This window comes from Odocoileus virginianus, chromosome X (genome assembly GCF_023699985.2).
Source record: "Odocoileus virginianus isolate 20LAN1187 ecotype Illinois chromosome X, Ovbor_1.2, whole genome shotgun sequence".
NCBI classification, from domain to species: Eukaryota; Metazoa; Chordata; class Mammalia; order Artiodactyla; family Cervidae; genus Odocoileus; species Odocoileus virginianus.
The window spans coordinates 20,067,173-20,087,629 of record NC_069708.1 but is presented as its reverse complement, the minus strand read 5'-3'; the positions used below and the strand labels follow the sequence as shown (position 1 = coordinate 20,087,629).

The 20,457-nt window shown below is 40.3% G+C and overlaps 1 protein-coding gene across 2 annotated transcripts in view; it reads left to right on the top strand.

Moving 5' to 3' along the window:
• Positions 1 to 6,906, top strand: part of ZC4H2 (zinc finger C4H2-type containing) — a 70,686-nt gene extending 63,780 nt beyond the window's left edge. For both annotated transcript variants that reach the window (XM_020893968.2, XM_020893967.2), the window contains one exon: positions 5,456 to 6,906. In XM_020893968.2, the coding sequence (XP_020749627.1) occupies positions 5,456 to 5,588 (133 nt within the window). In that variant the 3' untranslated portion in view covers positions 5,589 to 6,906. The remainder of the gene's footprint in view (positions 1 to 5,455) is intronic.
• Positions 6,907 to 20,457: the final 13,551 nt, after the last annotated feature.

Here is a 20,457-nt window from a genome sequence, read left to right as displayed (position 1 = left end):
TTATATGCAGAGTACATCATGAGAAATGCTGAGTTGGAAGAAGCACAAGCTGGAATCAAGATTGCCAGGATAAATATCAATAACCTCAGATATGCAGATGACACCACCCTTATGGCAGAAAGTGAAGAGGAACTAAAGAGCCTCTTGATGAAAGTGAAAGAGGAGAGTGAAAATGTTGGCTTAAAGCTCAACATTCAGAAAACTAAGATCATGGCATCTGGTCCTATCACCTCATGAGAAATAGATGGGGAGACAGTGGAAACAGTGTCAGAATTTATTTTTTAGGGCTCCAAAATCACTACAGATGGTGACTGCAACCATGAAATTAAAAGACACTTACTCCTTGGAAGGAAAGTTATGACCAACCTAGATAGCATATTAAAAAGCAGAGACATTACTTTTCCAACAAATGTCTGTCTGGTCAAGGCTATGGTTTTTCCAGTGGTCATGTATGGATGTGAGAGTTGGACTGTGAAGAAAGCTGAGCACCGAAAAATTGATGCTTTTGAACTGTGGTGTTGGAGAAGACTCTTGAGAGTCCCTTGGACTGCAAGGAGATCCAGCCAGTCCATCCTGAAGGAGATAAGTCCTGGGTGTTCATTGGAAGGACTGATGCTGAGGCTGAAACTCCAATACTTTGGCCACCTCATGTGAAGAGTTGATTCACTGGAGGGATTGGGACAGGAGGAGAAGGGAATGACAGAGGATGAGATGGCTGGATGGCATCACTGACTTGATGGGCATGAGTTTGAGTAAGCTCTGGGTGTTGGTGGTGGACAGGGAGGCCTGGCGTGCTGTGATTCATGGGGTCGCAAAGAGTCGGACATGACTGAGCGACTGAACTGAACTGAACTGAATGAAAGAAGTCAAAGATGACATAAACAGAGAGATTTCCCATGTTCCTGGGTAGGAAGAATCAATATTGTGAAAATGACTATACTACCAAATACAATCTACAGATTTATTGTGACCCCTCTCAAATGACCAATGGCATTTTTCACAGAACTAGAACAAAATATTTCACAATTCATATGGAAACACAAAAGACCTGAAATAGCCAAATCCGTCTTAAGAAAGAAGAATGGAGTTGGGGGAATCAACCTTCCTGACTTCAGATTATACTACAAAGCTATGGTCATCAAGACAGTATGGTACTGAAACAAAAACAGAAATATAGACCAATAGAATAAGATTGAAAGCCCAGAAATAAACCCATGCACCTTTGGGTACCTTATTTTTGATAAAGAAAACAAGAAAACACAATGGGGCAAAGATAACCCCTTCAATAAATGATGCTGGGAAAACTGGACAGCTACATGTAAAAGAATGAAATTGGAATGCTTGCTAACACCATACACAAAGATAAACTCAAAATGGATTAAAGACCTAAATGTAAGACCAGAAACTATAAAACACCCAGAGGAAAACATAAGCAAAACACTCTCTGACATAAATCAGGGCAAGATCCTCTATGAACCAGCTGATCTTCAGTTCGGTTCAGTTCAGTCACTCAGTTGTGTCCAATTCATTGAGACCCCATGAACCGCAGCACACCAGGCCTCCTTTTCCATCACCAACTCCCGGAGTCCACCCAAACTCATCTCCATTGTGTCAGTAATGCCATTCAACCATCTCATCCTCTGTCGTCCTCTTCTCCTCCTGCCCTCAGTCTTTCCCAACATCAGGGTCTTTTCAAATGAGTCAGGTGTCTGCATCAGGTGGCCAAAGTATTTGAGTTTCAGCCTCAACATCAGTACCTCCAATGAACACACAGGACTGATCTCCTTTCGGATGGACTGGTTGGGTCTCCTTGCAGTTCGAGGGACTCTCAAGAGTCTTCTCCAACACCACGGTTCAAAAGCATCAATTCCTCGATGCTCAGTTTTCTTTATAGTCCAACTCTTAACATCCATACATGACTACTGGGAAAACCATAGCCTTGCCTAGATGTACATTTGTTGGCAAAGTAATGTCTCTGCTTTTTAATATGCTATCTAGGTTGGTCATAACTTTCCTTCCAAGGAGTAAGTATCTTTTAATTTCATGGCCGCAGTCACCATCTGCAGTGATTTTTGGAGCCCCCCAAAACAAAGTCTACCACTGTTTCCACTGTTTCCCCATCTATTTGCCATGAATTAATGGGACCAGATGCCATGATCTTAGTTTTCTGAATGTTGAGCTTTAAGCCAACATTTTCACTCTCTTTCACTTTCATCAAGAGGCTCTTTAGTTCTTCACTTTCTGCCATAAAGGTGGTGTCATCTGCATATCTGAGGTTATTGATATTTCTCCCAGCAACCTTGATTCCAGCTTATGCTTCCTCCAGCCCAGCATTTCTCATGATGTACATTTGGAACCAGTCTGTTGTTCCATGTCCAGTTCTAACTGTTGCTTCCTGACCTGCCTACAGGTTTCTCAAGAGGTTCCATTACTCTAAGAACCACCTCTTAGAGTAACAGAAAGAAAAACAAAAGTAAACAAGTGGGACCTGATTAAACTTAAAATCTTTTGCATAGCAAAAGAAACTATAAGCAAGGTGAAAAGACAGCCCTTCAGAATCAGAGAAAATAATAGCAAATTAAACAACTGACAAAGGATTAATTTCCAAAATATACAAGCAACTCATACAACTGAATGCCAGAAAAACAAACAACCCAATCAAAATGTGGGAAAAAGACCTAAACAGACATTTCTCCGAAGAAGACATACCGATGGCTAACAAACACATGAAAAGATGCTCAACATCGCTCATTATTACCAAAATGCAAATCTAAACTACAATGAGATATCACCTCACACTGGTCAGAATAGCCATCATCAAAAAGTCTACAAACAATAAATGCTGGAGAGGATGTGGAGAAAAGGCAATGCTCTTGCACTGTTGGTGGGAATGTAAGTTGATACAGGCACTATGGAAGATGGTATGGAGATTCCTTTAAAAATTAGGAATAAAACCACCATATGACCCAGCAGTGCCACTCCTAGGCATATACCCTGATGAAACCAAAATTGAAAAAGACACATGTATACCATTGTTCATTGCAGCACTATTTGCAGTACCTGGAACATAGAAGCAACCTAGATGTCCATCAACAGATGAATGGATAAATAAGTTGTGGTACATATGCACAATACCCAGCCATAAAAATGTACACATTTGAGTCAGTTCTGATGAGGTGGATGAACCTAGAACCTATTATACAGAGTGAAGTGTGTCAGAAAGAGAAAGATAAATTCCATATTCTAACATATATATATGGAATCTAGAAAAAGTGGCACTGAAGAATTTATTTTCAGGGCAACAATGGAGAAACAGATATAGAGAATAGACTTATGGACTTGGGGAGAGGGGAGGAGAGAGTAAGATGTATGGAAAGAGTTACATGGAAACTTACATTACCATATGTAAGATAGATAGCCAATGGGAATTTTCTGTATGTCTCAGGAAAGCCAAACATGGGCTCTTTATCAATCTTGAGCTGTGCGATGGGGCGGGAAATGGGAGGAAAGTTCAACCCACTCCAGTATTCTTGCCTGGAGAATCCCATGTACGGAGGAGCCTGGTGGGCTACAGTCCACGGGGTTGCAGTGAGTTGGACATGACTGAGCGACTTAACTAACTTAACTGTGGCTGATTCATGTTGAGGTTTGACAGAAAACAAAATTCTGTAAAGCAGTTATCCTTCAATAAAAAAAATAAATAAAAAAGATTCTACAGATAGCAAATGCTCAAGAGTGTGTGGAGAAAAGGGAACCCTCCTGAAATATTGGTGGGAATGTAAATTGGCACAGCCTCTATATAGACCACTATGGAAATTCCTTAAAAAACTAAAATTTGAGTTACCATATTATACTGAAATATGACTCCTGGGCATATATCCAGAGAAAACTCTAATTCGAAAAGATACCTGCACTACAATGTTAATGGCAACACTATTTACAATAGCTAAGACATGAAAGCAACCTAGATGTTCACTGACAGATGAATGGATAAAGAAGATGTGGTACCTGTATACAGTGAAATTCTATCAGCCAGAAGTAATGCTACTTGGACTTCAAGGAGATCAAACCAGTCAATCCTAAAGGAAATCAGTCCTGAATATACATTGGAAGGGCTGATGCTGAAGCTGAAACTCCAATCCTTTGGCCACCTGATACAAAGAACTGACTCATTGGGAAAGACCCTGATACCAGGAAAGATTCAAGTCAGGAAGAAAAGGGGGGGCAACAGAGGATGAAATGGTTGGGTGGTATCACTGACTCAATGGACATGAGTTTGAGCAAGCTCCGGGAGTTGGTGATGGACAGGGAATCCTGGCATGCTGCAGTCCATAGGATCGCTGAGAGTTGGACACAACTGAGCAACTGAACTGAACTGAACTTAATGCAACTTGCAGCAACATGGATGGAGAGATTAACATACTAAGTGAAGTCAGACAAAGACAAATACCACATGATATCACTTTTATCTGGAATCTAAAATATGATAACAAATAAACTTACTTTTAAACAGAAACAGACTTGTAGACATAGAAAACAAAATCATGGTTACCAAAGTGGAAAGGGGATGGGGCAGGGATAAATTAAGAGTTTTGGATTAGCAGACACAAACTACTGTATATAAAATAGGTAAACAACAAAGTGCTACCGGATAGCACAGGGAACTATATCTAGTACCCTGTAATAAACCATAATGTAAAATAACGTGAAACGTATATATATATATACACACATATACATGTACATGTATACATACATACATGTGTGTATATGTATATATCACACATATATATGTGATACATATATGTGATATATATATATAACCAAAATATACACAAAAATTTTGTTGTACACCAAAAATTAACACAACATTACAAATCAACTATACTTCATTAAAAAAAAAAATAGTAAATAGTCAAAGCGAGCAAGGGTCAGCAAACCAGAACCCACAAGCCAAGTGTGACCTGTTCCCTGTTTTGGTAAATAAAATTTTATTGGCCCCACACATGCCTGTTTGTTTATATCTTCCTTTATATGAAACAGAACTGAGTAGTTGCAATTAAAACCATGTGACCTGAAAAGAAGGCCTAAAATATTTATTATCTTGACCTTTACAAAAAAGTTTATTGATACCTCTCCTAGAGAATTAAATAATCTTTGAGTGGGCCTGATAAACCATGCTCCGGTATAATGCTTAATGGTTATGCAATTCACATTTTGCCTTATTGCCAAGTTTTGAATATTCTTCCTAAATACCCCTCTTTGAATCTCACTCCCTTATATCCATTACATCCCTTACATCCAGCACAGGTCTCCCCATTTGGGTCTCACTCATTGATTTCTGCTCCTTCCTAACAGGAAATCACAACTGCTTTTGGAGCCCCTGGAGATCAGGATGAACCATGGCCTGGAAGAATCTGACCACTAACTTTCTTTGTCTTGTGTCTCCCACCAGGCCTGCCTGTCATGTCATCAGCAGATTCACCGGAATGCACCTATATGCCCTCTGTGCAAAGCCAAGAGTCGGTCCAGGAATCCCAAAAAGCCAAAACGGAAGCAAGATGAATGAAGAGAGGGAGAACACTTAGAGCTCTGCAGCTCATAACCCCTCCCCTTGACCAGAGTGATTGACGTCTCCATGTGAAAGAACCCTTCCCCATCTCTATTTAATGTGATAGAAGCACAACCCCCCTCTCACTTTGCTTTTATTTCTTTCTGCTGTCAGAGTTTCTGGTTTAGGAAGATGTTGTTCAGGTGCTAATGACAGTTGTGTCTGAAGATCCCTTCTCTCTCACCCACACTTTAACCCCTGTCCTTGTTAGAAGACAAGGGAAGGGCAGAAGTCCCAGATGTGATTATCTGTCTCTTGTTTCTGAGGCCTAGTGCCTAAGGCCTGAGGGCTGAGTAGTCCCATATCTTGTTTCAGGTGAAGGTTCCAGTGTTCCCCCTCCCTGTACTTTTACCTTAGGCTCCAAAGGGACAATATTCTTTTTTCTGGACTTTCCAGTAGGTTCGGTGCGTACATCTCCCCCACTCCCACACTCATCTCATCCTCAAGGCCCAGAGATAGCTTGGACAAGCCCTCCTTTTTGTATTAATTTGGGAGGCCTAGCTGGTTTATTAGAGTTTACCACCACACTGCCCCCTACCCTGACAGTTTCCCAGATATACTAAAGTTCTCAGGGACCAGGCTATGTGTCTGAGGACCCTAAAATCTGTGGACTTTTCCCCAATAATAACCCTAGCTTTTGAAAATTAGTAGTAGATGTTCCCCACAGTGAAATCAAGGAGCCAGACCTACTCTGCAAGTCCTGCTAATTCATTTCCTAAGTTGTTGGTCTGAGGGCTTTGCTACAGGGGCTGTGTTAGGCTGGAGAGACTCCAGGATGACATTTGTGTTACTTTTTGTTCAAAATCATTACTCTAACACTTTACTCCAATGGTGTATCTTAGAGTTCAAAGTAATGGGTTGTGATTCAAGTGAATGCCAGTCACTTTACCATGCAGGTAGGTGAGACCTCTATTTCAGTCATCTCTCCCTCTCTTGGGTCAGCTCTCTTCTCTAAGACAACTTCAGCTCAGGTCAACTTTTGGCGACTCCCTTTCTGGTGAATAGTGCAGGTGATTTTCCCTCTGAGAAGAAAAGATTCCAGTTTCCTCTAAGCCCTACAGCTCTTCCTCTCAAACTTAAGGGATGGGAGGGGGACTGACTGAAAAAATGTTGGCTTCAGTTATCAGGCCCTGGCTGGGGAGGGGAGGATATTTTTCCTCCTTTCTTAACTGTATTTTTAAGTTACCACAGTGTATGTGTGTTCATAATATATAGAAGGTTCCTCTGCTCTTTGAAAGTAAGAGCATTATGTCTGTACAAATTCTTTTAAATAAACATTTGTTCATTGGAATAAATGCTGACTCAGTGCTTACTAGTGCCAGGTAATAGAAAAGATGTAATGGCCTTTCCCCTTCTGGGTAGCTCTTCTTCACTCTTTTTTATTCCACCCTATAAATAAGAAAATCAGGAACATCACTACATAATAATTTACCCTATTTTTATAATAATTTCTATTTATTCAGTGCCTACTCTGTGTCAGGTCTTTATGTAAGATGCTTTGTATAAATGATTGTATTTTATTTTCAAAACAACATTCAAGCTAAGTATTCTTATTGCCATTTTCCAAAAATGTAAACTGAAGCTCAGAGAGGTAGCCTGTACAGAGTTAAACAGACAGCTAGTAAGAGAAATTTCAGGATTTGAACTCAGATTTGTCTGGTTCCATAGTCCATGTTTTCCCCTACTTTTTCTCCATGGTCATTTTTTAAAGCTTTTCTCCCTTTAGGGATGGCTTTACCACAGGAGTAGTTGAAATAACTCTGAACTAGAAGTCAGAGACTACGAATTCAATGACTGATGCAGGAGTATAAAGGCCTGGTCCCCTATGGAGATATAATAGGGAACACCTCCGAAGGGCCATCCCAGCTTCAGAGCTCCCCATGTGTGGACTGTGGTTTCCATTAAGACTGAGTTGGTAGCTCAGCTGGTAAAGAATCTGCCTGTAATGCATGAGACCTGGGTTTGATCCCTCAGTTGGGAAGATCCCCTGGAGGAGGGCATGGCAACCTATTCCAGTATTCTTGCCAGGAGAATCCCCATGGACAGAGGAGCCTGGCGGGCTACAGTCCATGGGGTCACAAAGAGTCAGACATGACTGAGAAACTAGGCACACACACAGCAGTTCAATAGCTCCTTCTGTCAAATCCTGCCTCCTTCTCTTCCCCTTTCTTTAGTGTTGATCCCATGGGCGCCCTAGTTAATACTCTGTACATTAAGCTGTACCAGTGCTTTCCAGAAACCCAACAGTTGACAGAAATTTCTCTGGTTTCAGTGTTGTCATCTGGAAAAATGGAAAAAATAATAGTACCTATTTCTGGCATTGTTGAGAGCAATGCCAGGCATGGAGTAAGCACTCAATGCCAGGTATATAGCAAATACTTCTTCCCCTTGCACCTCTGGCATCAGGTAGGTTGGATGACCACACAAAAAATAATATTTGGGATTTCCCTGGTGGTCCAGTTAGTGTCTGCCTGTCAATTCAGGAGACATGAATTCAATCCCTGGTCCAGACAGATTTCACATGCAGCGGTGCAACTAAGTCCATGTGCCACGACTACTGAAGCCCAGGCACCCTAGAGCCTGTGCTCTGTGACAAGAGAAGCCCCTGCAATGAGAAGCCCACAAACCAAAACTAGAGAGTAACCCTGCTTTCCACAATTAGAGAAAGCCCATGCACAGAAGCAAAGTCCCAGTGCAGCCAAAAATAAATAAATAAAAGTAATTTAAAAGAAAAAAAGAAATACCATTTGCCTTAGCTGACATCACCATCTCAGATTCTGTTCAGCTACAAGCCTGCTTTTGAAGTGACTTAAACTCACTCTGTGCAAATGGAGGACACCTGGCTGTGTGACTTGAAGTACACCTTAACCTATATTGGCCTGAGTGGGTCCCTGTAAAGTATAGGAGAAGGGGTTATTGCTCTGCATCTTTGGCACACTGGAGGTCAGATCTGTCAATTCAGTTGTAGCACAAGTAGTCAGGTCAGCCATTTCCCAGGGAACACTTCTGAATGAGAAGGGAACAATCAAATGTTGAGCACCTATATCTTCCAGCCACTGGGTGGGGTGCTACTATTTCATTTAATTTTTCTAACTCATATATCTATTGTTGCAAAGCAATCAACCCAAAAACTTAACAATTTAAAATAGCCATCATCTGTTTGCTTGTGATTCTGCAATTGGAGCAGGACTTGCTGTGAATGGTTTATTCCTATTCCATGTGGTGTTACCTCGGACAGCTTGGCTGGGGCTGAAGGAACAAAGATGTATGCCCCCTCATATCTGGTACCTCAGTTGCAGTGGCTGAAACAGCTGTGGGCTGCCTGGGCCTCCCAACTCCCTTTGTAGTATTTTATCCTCCTTTCTTTCTTCATTGGACCTACCTTTCCAGGTAGAACAGTGAGACTTTTTTTTTTTAATGTGGCAGCAGTCTTCCCAGAGGGTGAGAACCAAAACTGCAAGGTCTTTTGTTGCATAAAGCCAGAAATCATACAGCAAAACTGCTGCTGTACTCTACTGGTCAAAGCAAGTCACAGAACCAACCCAGATTTAAGGAGTGGGGAAAAGAGACTCTACCTCTTGATAGGAGGAGCTGCATTCATGTCAAAGATGGGAGGAATTGTTGTTCATATTTGCAGAAAACTTACCACATCATCCAACAACAACCTTACATTATGTGTGTCCATTTTTACAGATGATAAAACTGAGGCTCAAAAAAGGGGAAAGTAGTTGCCCAACAAACAACTAGGAAGGGGCAAAGCCAAAAGGCAAACCTAGGTCTCTCTGCCTTTAAAGCCTGTGTTTCTTCTACCTAAAAGCAGTTATTTAGGTAGGTCTGAGACCTGGTTAGAGGAGAGTAAAGAAAGGAAGAGAAGGAACAAAATACAGTAAAATACAAAGACGATGTGGGTGAAGGAGAGAGAAGGAAGAGAAAAGAGTAATAAATTATTTGTTATACTGGTAAAATGCTTTATATTTAAAACACCTTCTTCAACATTCTCATTTAATTCTCACATTAATTGCCCTATACTATTAGGAGAGCATGTAGTATTACATGTTATAGATGAGACCCAGAGAGGGAAACTGACTCACCCGAGGTCATTTAGCAAGTTAAGAGCAAAGCCACAACTAGAACCCAGGCCTTCCAACCTGGAAATAATCTGATTTGGGGCCCTCTTTACATGTTTGACACAATGAGGATGAATTGTATACATGCTTTGTGCCAGATGGGTTGCTTTTACACTGAGGATAGGTGCTCACTCCACAGGAGAAGGCCAGGCAATTTTAGCAATTCTGCACTTAAAAGTTTATTTCACTGTTAATATTATGCGTCAGCTTTCCCATAGCAATTATCAGCATCTTTGCAATGATCAACATCTCCCAGGGTGAACTCTGGAAAGTGTTAACTCAAGGCCAGGTGCCCTTAGATTAGATACTTAACCTCTCTGGGCTTTCAGTATCTCATATAGTAGTCCTATCCTCATGGCATTGTTGTGAAGATTAAATGAGCTAATAATATATGTAAAGTGCTTAGAAAAGAACTTGAGAAGCACTCAGTAAATGATGAGGAAGAAAAGTATAATGATTATGACTGGCTTCCTGGGAGGCCAAAGATGACAGCGATGATGATGAGGAGGAGGAGGAGGAGGATGGGTAGGAGGAGGGGCAGGAGGAAGAGGAAAGGAAAGGAGAAGAGAAGGGGAAGGAAAGGGGAGGAGAAGGGATGGAGAGAAAGGGAAGAGGAGACAAGGCACAGTAGGAAAGGGATTACCCCCATGTAGGGTTTCCCACAGAGGGAAAACTGATAGTTGAGAGTCATGGTTCCTTTCCTGGAGCTTGATGAGATTCCAAGGTTCTGTTGCCACTTGACACTGAGTCTATTTCATGGTTGTAAAAAGACAGAGGCCCCTCATGGGAACTAGGCAGAAGCCCCTCCTTTAATCACATTATTTTCTGCTATCACTGAGGAGGGAAGACCATCCTTAAACAATAATTCCCTATAAGGAGTCTAGGCTCAGGTACACTTCAGTGATTTCTGTACTGTGCAGTACAGGCAAATGACACTGACCCAGGAACCAATTGTTCCTGAGTTCAAATCCCCAATCCTTTATTTATTAGCAGTGCATTCTTGAACAAATTTTCCAACCTCCAGTTTCTTCATCTGTAAACTGGAGACAATACCTACTGTATGAGGTTGCAGTGAGAGGCAAGGGTAACCATTTACAGTATGTCCATAATTTACTGGACACTATGGGAGGCAGCATAGTGTAGTGGTTAAGAGCATGGACACCAAAGTCGGAGAGTCTGGATTCAGCTCTTGCAAAGCCATTTGTTGACTGTGTGACTTTCAGCGAACTCATTAACTTCTTGAAACCTCATAATTACAATGGAGGTAATAATATAATTTTCCTTATTGGATTGTTCCTAGCGTTAGATAAGACAATGTTTATGAGTTGCACATAGAAAGCATTATCTGAGTGTTTCATAAAGTAAACAAATCAAATCTTCCTACCAACACTCAGTGTCATCAGCTTAGAGATGAAAAATTTAAGCTGGTAGAAGTCAAGTGCCTTCAAATTTGGGTCTGTCTGACTCCAATAAACCATAAAAATGTTTGGAAGAGTGTACTGATGTCTACAATTTATTTTGAATTGCATTGAAACTTAGCATATTGGTGGACAGATAGAAGAATAGATATATGATAAAATAAGTCCAGTAAAATGCTAATTGTAGGATTTAGGTAAGGGGCATAGGGTGCTACCTGTAAAATTTTCAGCGTCTGCAATTTTTTTCATAATAAAATATTGGGACAATGAAACATCTACCTGGTAATCTCACTTCTCTGCCTAAAAGCCTTGGTTTCTTCCCTAGCATTTCCATTGCATAATTTGACTTCTTGAATCATCAGCATAGCTCTCACTGAGCCCATTGCCTATGCCGAATTGGCAGACCATCAGGTAGAACAGATGACAATGCAGAGAGAGAGAGAGCTTTGCACTTCTACTTAGGGTGACCAACTTGTCCTAATCTTCCCATGGCTATTCTGGTTTTAAAACTGAATGTCCTACCTCCTGGTAAATCCCTCAGTTCAGTTCAGTCACTCAGTCGTGTCCGACTTTTTGTGACCTCATGGACTGCAGTATGCTAGGCTTCCTTGTCCATCACCAACTGCCAGAGCTTGCTCAAACTCATGTCCATCGAGTCTGTGATGACATTCAACCATCTCATCCTCTATCAGCCCTTCTCCTCCTGCCTTCAATCTTTCCCAGCATCAGGGTCTTTTCAATGAGTCATTTCTTCTCATCAGGTGGCCAAAGTATTGGAATTTCAGCTTCAGCATCAGTCCTTCCAATGACTATTCAGCACTGATTTCCTTTAGGATTGACTGATTTGATCTCCTTGCAGTCCAAGGGACTCTCAAGAGTCTTCTCCAACACCACAGTTCAAAAGCATCAATTCTTTGGCATTCAACTTTCTTTATGGTCCAACTCTTACATCCATACATGACTACAGGAAAAACCAAAGCTTTGACTAGACAGGTCTGTGTTGGTGAAGTAATGACTCTGTTTTTAATATGCTGTCTAGGTTGGTCATAGCTTTTCTCCCAAGGAGCAAGCATCTTTTAATTTCATGGCTGCATTCACCATCTGCAGTGATTTTGGAGCCCAAGAAAATAAAGTCTGTCACTCTTTCCATTGTTTCCCCATCTATTTGCCATGAAGTGATGATGGGACCAGATGCAATGATCTTAGTTTTCTGAATGTTGAGTTTTAAGCCAGCTTTTTCACTCTCCTCTTTCACTTTCATCAAGAGGCTCTTTAGTTTATCTTCAATTTCTGCCATAAGGGTGGTGATGAAAAGGACATCTTTTTTATTTTTTATTTTTTGGTGTTAGTTCTAGAAGCTCTTGTATGTCTTCATAGAACTGTTCAACTTCAGCTTCTTCAGCAATAGTTGTTGGGGCATAGACTTGGATTATTGTGATATTTCCTGATCTGTGATAAACGAACACAGATCAGGAAATTCCTCAGACCTAGGCAAGATGGGATGGTTAGTCACCCTATTGCACCTTTGTGCCCAGGTGTGCTATAAGCCATCTTTCTTTCTGGTAGTGCTAAGGGAAGCTGTCACCTATTGTTTCTAATTCACAGCATGCTCAGTGGCTCTGGGAAGTTTCAGATCTGGCCCTGACCCACTTACTCTGCCATCTGGGCAGAAGCTGCTCCCACTGCTGGTGATGTGGTGCACCTGTTACAGAACCTTCCATCACATTGCTTTGCACACTCAGGGCAGCAGCAGTTATGCCTCCACCCTTCTCCTCCATACATCACCTTAATCCTAGCTTTCTGGGCTTGAAATTCCATAACCCTGACAACTCCAAGAGCCTGAGACACTGCTTTTGACCTCTGAGTCCTACAGTCCTACCCTGACTCCAGACATTCTTTCACATCCTAAGCAAGTAACCACGTTTCTCAACAGGAGATGTCTGTGTTCCATCCAGAAAGCAGAGGAGATGTGTCCACAGCAGGCAGGTGGTTATATTCATCCAAAAGGTGCAATGTATAGATGTCCACACATGGAAGCACCAGGAAAAAGTGAAGAGGCAGCCTAGGGGTCCCAAGAATATAAATGTGCTCCCAAGAAAAAAGCCTACAGAGAAGTGCATTCCTTCTGCCTAATGCTATTCTGGGAGGGCACCACATCCCTTTTAAAAAGTATGGCTTGCCATTACCCTCAACAGCTCTGCTTTTGGCCTGATGCCTTCTAATATATATCCCTCTGTGACACATGCACTTGGTGAAGACAGACCTGAAAGAGTCACAGTATAATAGCTTCTCTTTGTTGAGTGAGCATTTACTATGGTCTAGGCATTGAACTATGTGCTTCACATAGTGCTCACATTTAACCTTCACAGGCGTCCTAAAAGATATGTGTTATTATTATCCCCACATTAAAAAACTTGAGACACCAAGTGGTTAAATTTCTTACCCAAGGTTGTGCAGTAAGTTGCAGAGCTGGGACTCAAACCTAAGAAAGCAAACACCAAAATTCAAGTGAATAACTAGTCTCCCAATGAGATCCACCATCTGGTTTTCAGTGTATGAGCTCTTGGACATAATCATCATGAACTGACTGACATGAGTGTCCTCCTAAAGCCACAGCAGGATTGGGCAATTGGTACAATGAAAAGTGTTGTCCTGTGCCATCTTCATTGCTGTCTTTCTATCCTATGAACCACAACCTGGGACTAATCAGAGCGTAGCAAGAGAGTACATCAACTATTATACTTCTTGCTTACAGTAAACTTAGATTCACCATCGCTGAATAATTGGCTTGATGTTCTCCATTCTGCCCCAATGGTGGCATTTACTCCTGCTACTACCCCAGCCCTCAGCACATCACCAGCTGCCCTCAGCCACCTGCATGAGCAGCATAGCTTCACAAATTTCTAAAGGACCCACTGGAGTTTACAGAAGAATAATGTGAATCCAATATTCATCCCTGAGCATGAGAGAAGATAATCTCCGTACAGAGGTCATCTTTATACCCTTGCCCTTACAAAAATCTGGAACCAGTTACTAGGAAAACTAAGCCCATGAAATTCTGTTTCCAGTTGCCAACATCTATGAAGATTCACTTCTCTGTTACTGACATGCTTCACCTGGCCTGCCTGGATCACATTTCCCATCTTCCTGCCCTGTGTCCAGCCCCAGCTTGTTGAGATGGAGAGATGGAGAGCAGAATGGAGGAAGTCTGAACTTCCACTAGCATGATAGTCAACCCGAGTTTCTGGTGCAGTAAAAGGTTATGGGATAGATAAAAGGTTGTAAAAAAGCATCTTCCATCTAAGGAATACCCATGAACCCATTAGATTCCTTCACCAATAAAGTCTAGGGCCAACCTTTATCAGAGAATAGCATGTATGTATTGGAGGTAGGGATATTCCATCTTCGCTCTGGCCACTTGAGTCAACTAGAGAAATGCCCAAACTAAGCACACCATGCTTCATAGATGCCTCAAGGCTGTTTATAACAAGCTTCTGAGGCACCCCCTTCCTTGTTCCTGACATATATTTCCTCCAGTTACCTCCTTTTGCAATACACACTCTTTTTTTTTTAAGTTACACGTTCAGCCGTCCCGTATTTATTTTATTTTTTTTAATTTATTTATTTTAATTGGAGGTTAATTACTTTACAATATTGTAGTGTGTTTTGCCATGGCTGTACATGTGTTCCCCGTCCTGACCCCCCCTCCCACCTCCATCCCCATCCCATCCCTCAGGGTCATCCCAGTGCACCAGCCCTGAGCATTTTATCTCATGCATCAAACCTGGACTGATGATCTGATTCACATATGATGATATACATGTTTCAGTGCTATTCTCTGAAATCATCCCACCCTTGCCTTCTCTGACAGAATCCAATAGACTGTTCTATACGTCTGTGTCTCTTTTGTTGTCTCGCATATAGGGTCATTATTACCATCTTTCTAAATTCCACATGTATGTGTTAGTATACTGTATTGGTGTTTCTCATTCTGACTTACTTCACTCTGTATAATAGGCTCCACTTTCATCCACCTCACTAGAACTGTTTCAAATGTATTCTTTTTAATGGCTGAGTAATATCCCTTTTTGTATATGTACCACAACTTTCCTATCCATTCATCTGCCGACGGACATCTAGGTTGCTTCCATGTCCTGGCTATTATAAACAGTGCTATGACGAACATTGGGGTACACGTGTCTCTTTCAATTCTGGTTTCCTTGGTGCACATGCCCAGCAGTGGAATTGCTGGGTCATATGGCAGTTCTAGTTCCAGTTTTTTAAGGAATCTCCACACTGTTCTCCACAGTGGCTGTACTAGTTTGCATTCCTATCAACAGTGTAAGAAGGTTCCCTTTTATCCACACCCTCTCCAGCATTTATTGTTCGTAGACTTTTAGATAGCAGCCATTCTGACTGGCATGAGATGGTACCTCAATGAGGTTTGATTTGCATTTCTGTAATAATGAGTGATGCTGATCATCTTTTCTTGTGTTTGTTAGCCATCTGTATGTCTTCTTTGGAGAAATGTCTGTTTAGTTCCTGGGCCTATTTTTTGATTGGGTCATTTATTTTTCTGCAATTGAGCTGCAAGAGTTGCTTGTATATTTTTGAGATTAATTCTTTGTCAGTTGTTTCATTTGCTATATTTTCTCCCATTCTGAAGGCTGTCCTTTCACCTTGCTTATAGTTTCCTTCATTGTGCAACAGCTTTTAACTTTAATTAGGTCCCATTTGTTTATTTTTGCTTTTATTCCATTACGCTGGGAGATGGGTCATAGAGGGTCCTGATGTGGCTTATGTCACAGAGTGTTTTGCCTATGTTTTCCTCTAGGAGTTTTATAGTTTCTGGTCTTACATTTAGATTGTTAATCCATTTTGAGTTTATTTTTGTGTATGGTGTAAGAAAGTGTTCTAGTTTCATTCTTTTACAAGCGGTTAACCACTTTTCTCAGCACCACTTGTTAAAGAGATTGTCTTTTTTCCATTGTATATTCTTGTCTCCTTTGTCAAAGGTAAGGTGTCCATAGGTTCATGGATTTATCTCTGGGCTTCCTATTTTGTTCCATTAATCTATATTTCTGTCTTTGTGCCAGTACCATACTGTCTTGATGGCTGTAGCTTTGTACTATAGCCAGAAGTCAGGCAGCTTGATGACTTCAAGTCCATTCTTCTTTCAAAATAGTGCTTTGGCTATTCGAGGTTTATTGTATTTCCATACACATTTTGAAATTATTTGTTCTAGTTCTCTTAAAATATACCATTGGTAGCTTAATAGGGATTGCATTGAATCTATACTTTGCTTTAGGTAGTATACTCATTTTCACTATATTCATCCTTCCAATCAATGAACATGATATATTTCTCCATCTCTTTGTGTCCTCTTTGATTTCTTTCACCAGTGTTTTATAGTTTTCTATATATAGGTCTTTTGTTTCTTTAGGTAGATATATCCCTAAGTATTTTGTTCTTTTCATTGCAATGGTGAATGAAACTGTTTCCTTAAATTCTCTTTCTGTTTTCTCATTGTTAGTGTATAGGAAAGCAAGGGATTTTTGTGTGTTAATTTTATATCCTGCAACTTTCCTATATCCACTGATTAGCTCTAGTAATTTTCTGGTGGCTTCTTTAGGGTTTTCTATGTAGAGAATCATGTCATCTGCAAACAGTGAGAGATTTAATTCTTCTTTTCCAATTTGGATTACGTTTATTCCTTTTTCTTCTATGATTGCTGTAGCTAAAACTTCCAAAACTATGTTCAATAGTAGTGGTGAGCATGGGCACTCTTGTTTTGTTCCTGACTTTACAGGAAATGCTTTCAATTTTTCACCATTGAGGATAATGTTTGCTGAGGGTTTATCATATATAGCTTTTATTATGTTGAGGAATGTTCCTTCTTTGCCTGCCTTCTGGAGGGTTTTTATCATAAATGGATGCTGAATTTTGTCAAAGGCTTTTTCTGCATCTATTGAGATAATAATTTGGTTTTTATCTTTCAATTTGTTAATGTCGTGTATTACATTGATTGATTTGTGGATATTAAAGAATCCTTGCATCCCTTGGATAAGGCCCACTTTGTCATGATGTATGATCTTTTCAATATGTTGTTGGATTCTGTTTGCTAGGATTTTGTTAAGGATTTTTGCATCTATGTTCATCAGTGATATTGGCCTGTAGTTTTCTCTTTTTGTGTGCCATCTTTGTCTGGTTTTGATATTAGGGTGATGGTGGCCTCATAGAATGAGTTTGGAAGTTTAGCTTCCTCTGCAATTTTCTGGAAGAGTTTGAGTGGGATAGGTGTTCGCTCTCCTCTCAATTTTTGGTAGAATTCAGCTGTGAATCCATCTGGTCCTGGGCTTTTGTTTGCTGGAAGATTTCTGATTACAGTTTCGATGTCTGTGCTTGTGATGGGTCTGTTACGATCTTCTATTTCTTCCTGGTTGAATTTTGGAAAGTTATACTTTTCTAAGAATTTGTCCATTTTTTCCAAGTTGTCCATTTTATTGGCATATAGTTTGCTGATAGTAGTCTCTTATGATCCTTTGTATTTCTCTGTTGTCTGTTGTGATTTCTCGATTTTAATTTCTAATTTTCTTGGTTTGATTCTTCTCCTTTTGTTTCTTGATGAGTCTGGCTAATCGTTTGTCAATTTTATTTATCTTCTCAAAGAACAAGCTTTTACTTTTGTTGATTTTTGCTATGGTCTCTTTTGCTACTTTTGCATTTATTTCTGCCCTAATTTTTATAATTTCTTTCCTTCTACTAGCCCTGGGGTTCTTCATTTCTTCCTTTTCTAGTTAGAGAGCAAGGTTATTTATTTGTCTTTTTTCTTGTTTCTTGAGGTAAGCCTGTATTGCTATGAACCTTCCCCTTAGCACTGTTTTTACACTGCTTTTACGCATAGGTTTTGGCTTGTTGTGTTTTTCTTTTCACTTGTTTCTATGCATACTTTGATTTCTTTTTTGATTTCTTCTGTGATCTGTTGGTTACTCAGAAGTGTGTTGTTTAGCCTCCATATGTTGGAATTTTAATATGTTTTTTCCTGTAATTGACATCTAATCTTACTGCATCGTGATCTGAAAAGAAGCTTGGAATGATTTCAATTTTTTTTTTTTAATTTACCAAGACTAGATTTATGGCCCAGGATGTGAACTATCCTGGAGAAGGTTCCATGTGCACTTGAGAAAAAAGGTGAAATTCATTGTTTGGGGGTGAAATGTCCTATAGATATCAATTAGGTCTAACTGGTCCATTGTATCATTTAAAGTTTGTGTTTCCTTGCTAATGTTCTCTTTAGTTCATCTATCCATACATGTGTTCTGTTCAGTTCAGTTCAGTCCCTCAGTCATGTCCGACTCTGCAACCCCATGAATCACAGCATGCCAGGCCTCCCTGTCCGTCACCAACTCCAAGAGTCTATCCAAACCCATGTCCATTGAGGTGGTGATACCATCCAGTCATTTTATCCTTTGTTGTCTCCTTCTCCTCCTGCCCCCAATCCGTCCCAGCATTAGGGTCTTTTCCAATGAGTCAACACTTCGCATGAGGTGGCCAAAACATTGGAGTTTCAGCTTCAACATCAGTCCTTCCAACGAACACCCAGGACTGATCTCTTTTAGGATGGACTGGTTGGATTTTCTTGAAGTCCAAGGGACTCTCAAGTGTCTTCTCCAACACCACAGTTCAAAAGCATCAATTCTTCAGTGCTCAGCTTTCTTCACAGTCCAACTCTCACATCCATACATGACTACTGGAAAATCCATAGCCTTGACTAGACGGACCTTTGTGGGCAAAGTAATGTCTCTGTTTTTAAATATGCTATCTAGGTTGGTCGTACATTTCCTTCCAAGGAGTAAGCATCTTAATGTCTCCCACTATTATTGTGTTATTGTTAATTTCCCCTTTCATGCTTGTTAGCATTTGCCTTACATATTGCAGTGCTCCTATGTTGGGTGCATATATATTTATAATTGTTATATCTTTTTCTTGGAGTGATCCTTTGATCATTATGTAGTGTCATTCTTTGTCTCTTTTCACAGCATTTACTTCAAAGTCTATTTTATTTGATGTGAGTATCGCTACTCCTGCTTTCTTTTGGTCTCCATTTGAGTGAAATATCTATTTCCAGCCCTTCACTTTCAGTCTGTATGTGTCCCTTGTTTTGAGGTGGGTCTCTTGTAGACAGCATATATAGGGGTCTTGTTTTTGTATCCATTCAGCCAGTCTTTGTATTTTGGTTGGGGCATTCAACCCATTTACATTTAAGGTAATCATTGATAAGTATGAGCCCATTGACATTTGCTTTTATTTTGGGTTCGAGTTTATACACCCTTTCTATGTTTCCTGTCTAGAGAAGATCTTTTAGCATTTGTGGAAGAGCTGATTTGGTGGTCTTGAATTCTCTCAGCTTTTGCTTGTCTGTAAAGCTTTTGATTTCTCCTTCATATTTGAATGAGATCCTTGCTGGGTACAGTAATCTGGGTTGTAGGTTTTTCTCTTTCATCACTTTAAGTATGTCCTGCCATTCCCTTCTTGCCTGAAGAGTTTCTATTGAAAGATCAGCTGTTATCCTTACGGGAATCCCCTTGTGTGTTATTTTTTGTTTTTCATTTGCTTCTTTTAACATTTGTTTTTTGTGTTTGATGTTTGTTGATATGATTAATTTGAGTTTTGGGGTGTTTCTCCTTGGGTTTTATCCTGTTTTGGACTCTCTGGGTTTCTGGGACTTGGGTGACTATTTCCTTCCCCATTTTAGGGAAGTTTTCACCTATTATCTCCTCAAGTATTTTCTCATGCCCTTTCTTTTTGTCTTCTTCTTCTGGGACTCCTATGACTCGAATGTTAAGACTTTTGCTATTGTCCCAGATGTCTCTGAAGTTGTTCATTTCTTTTAATTCTTTTTCTTTTTTTCTCTCTGCTTCCTTCTATCTTCTACCTCACTTATCCTGTCTTCTGCCTCCAGTTATTCTACAGTTGGTTATTCTACTGCTGGTTCTCTCCAGAGTGTTTTTTATCTCAGTTATTGTATTATTCATTACATATTGATTCTTTTTCATTTCTTCTTGGTCCTTGTTAAACATTTCTTGCATTTTCTCAATCCTTGTCTCCAGGCTATTTATCTGTAACTCCATTTTGTTTTCAAGAATTTGGATCATTTTTACTATCACTATTCTGAATTATTTTTCAGGTAGACTCCCCATCTCCTCCTCTTTTATTTGGTTTGGTGGGCATTTATCATGTTCCTTTACCTGCTGAGTATTTCTCTGCCTTTTCATCTTGTTTAGATTGCTGTGTTTGGGGT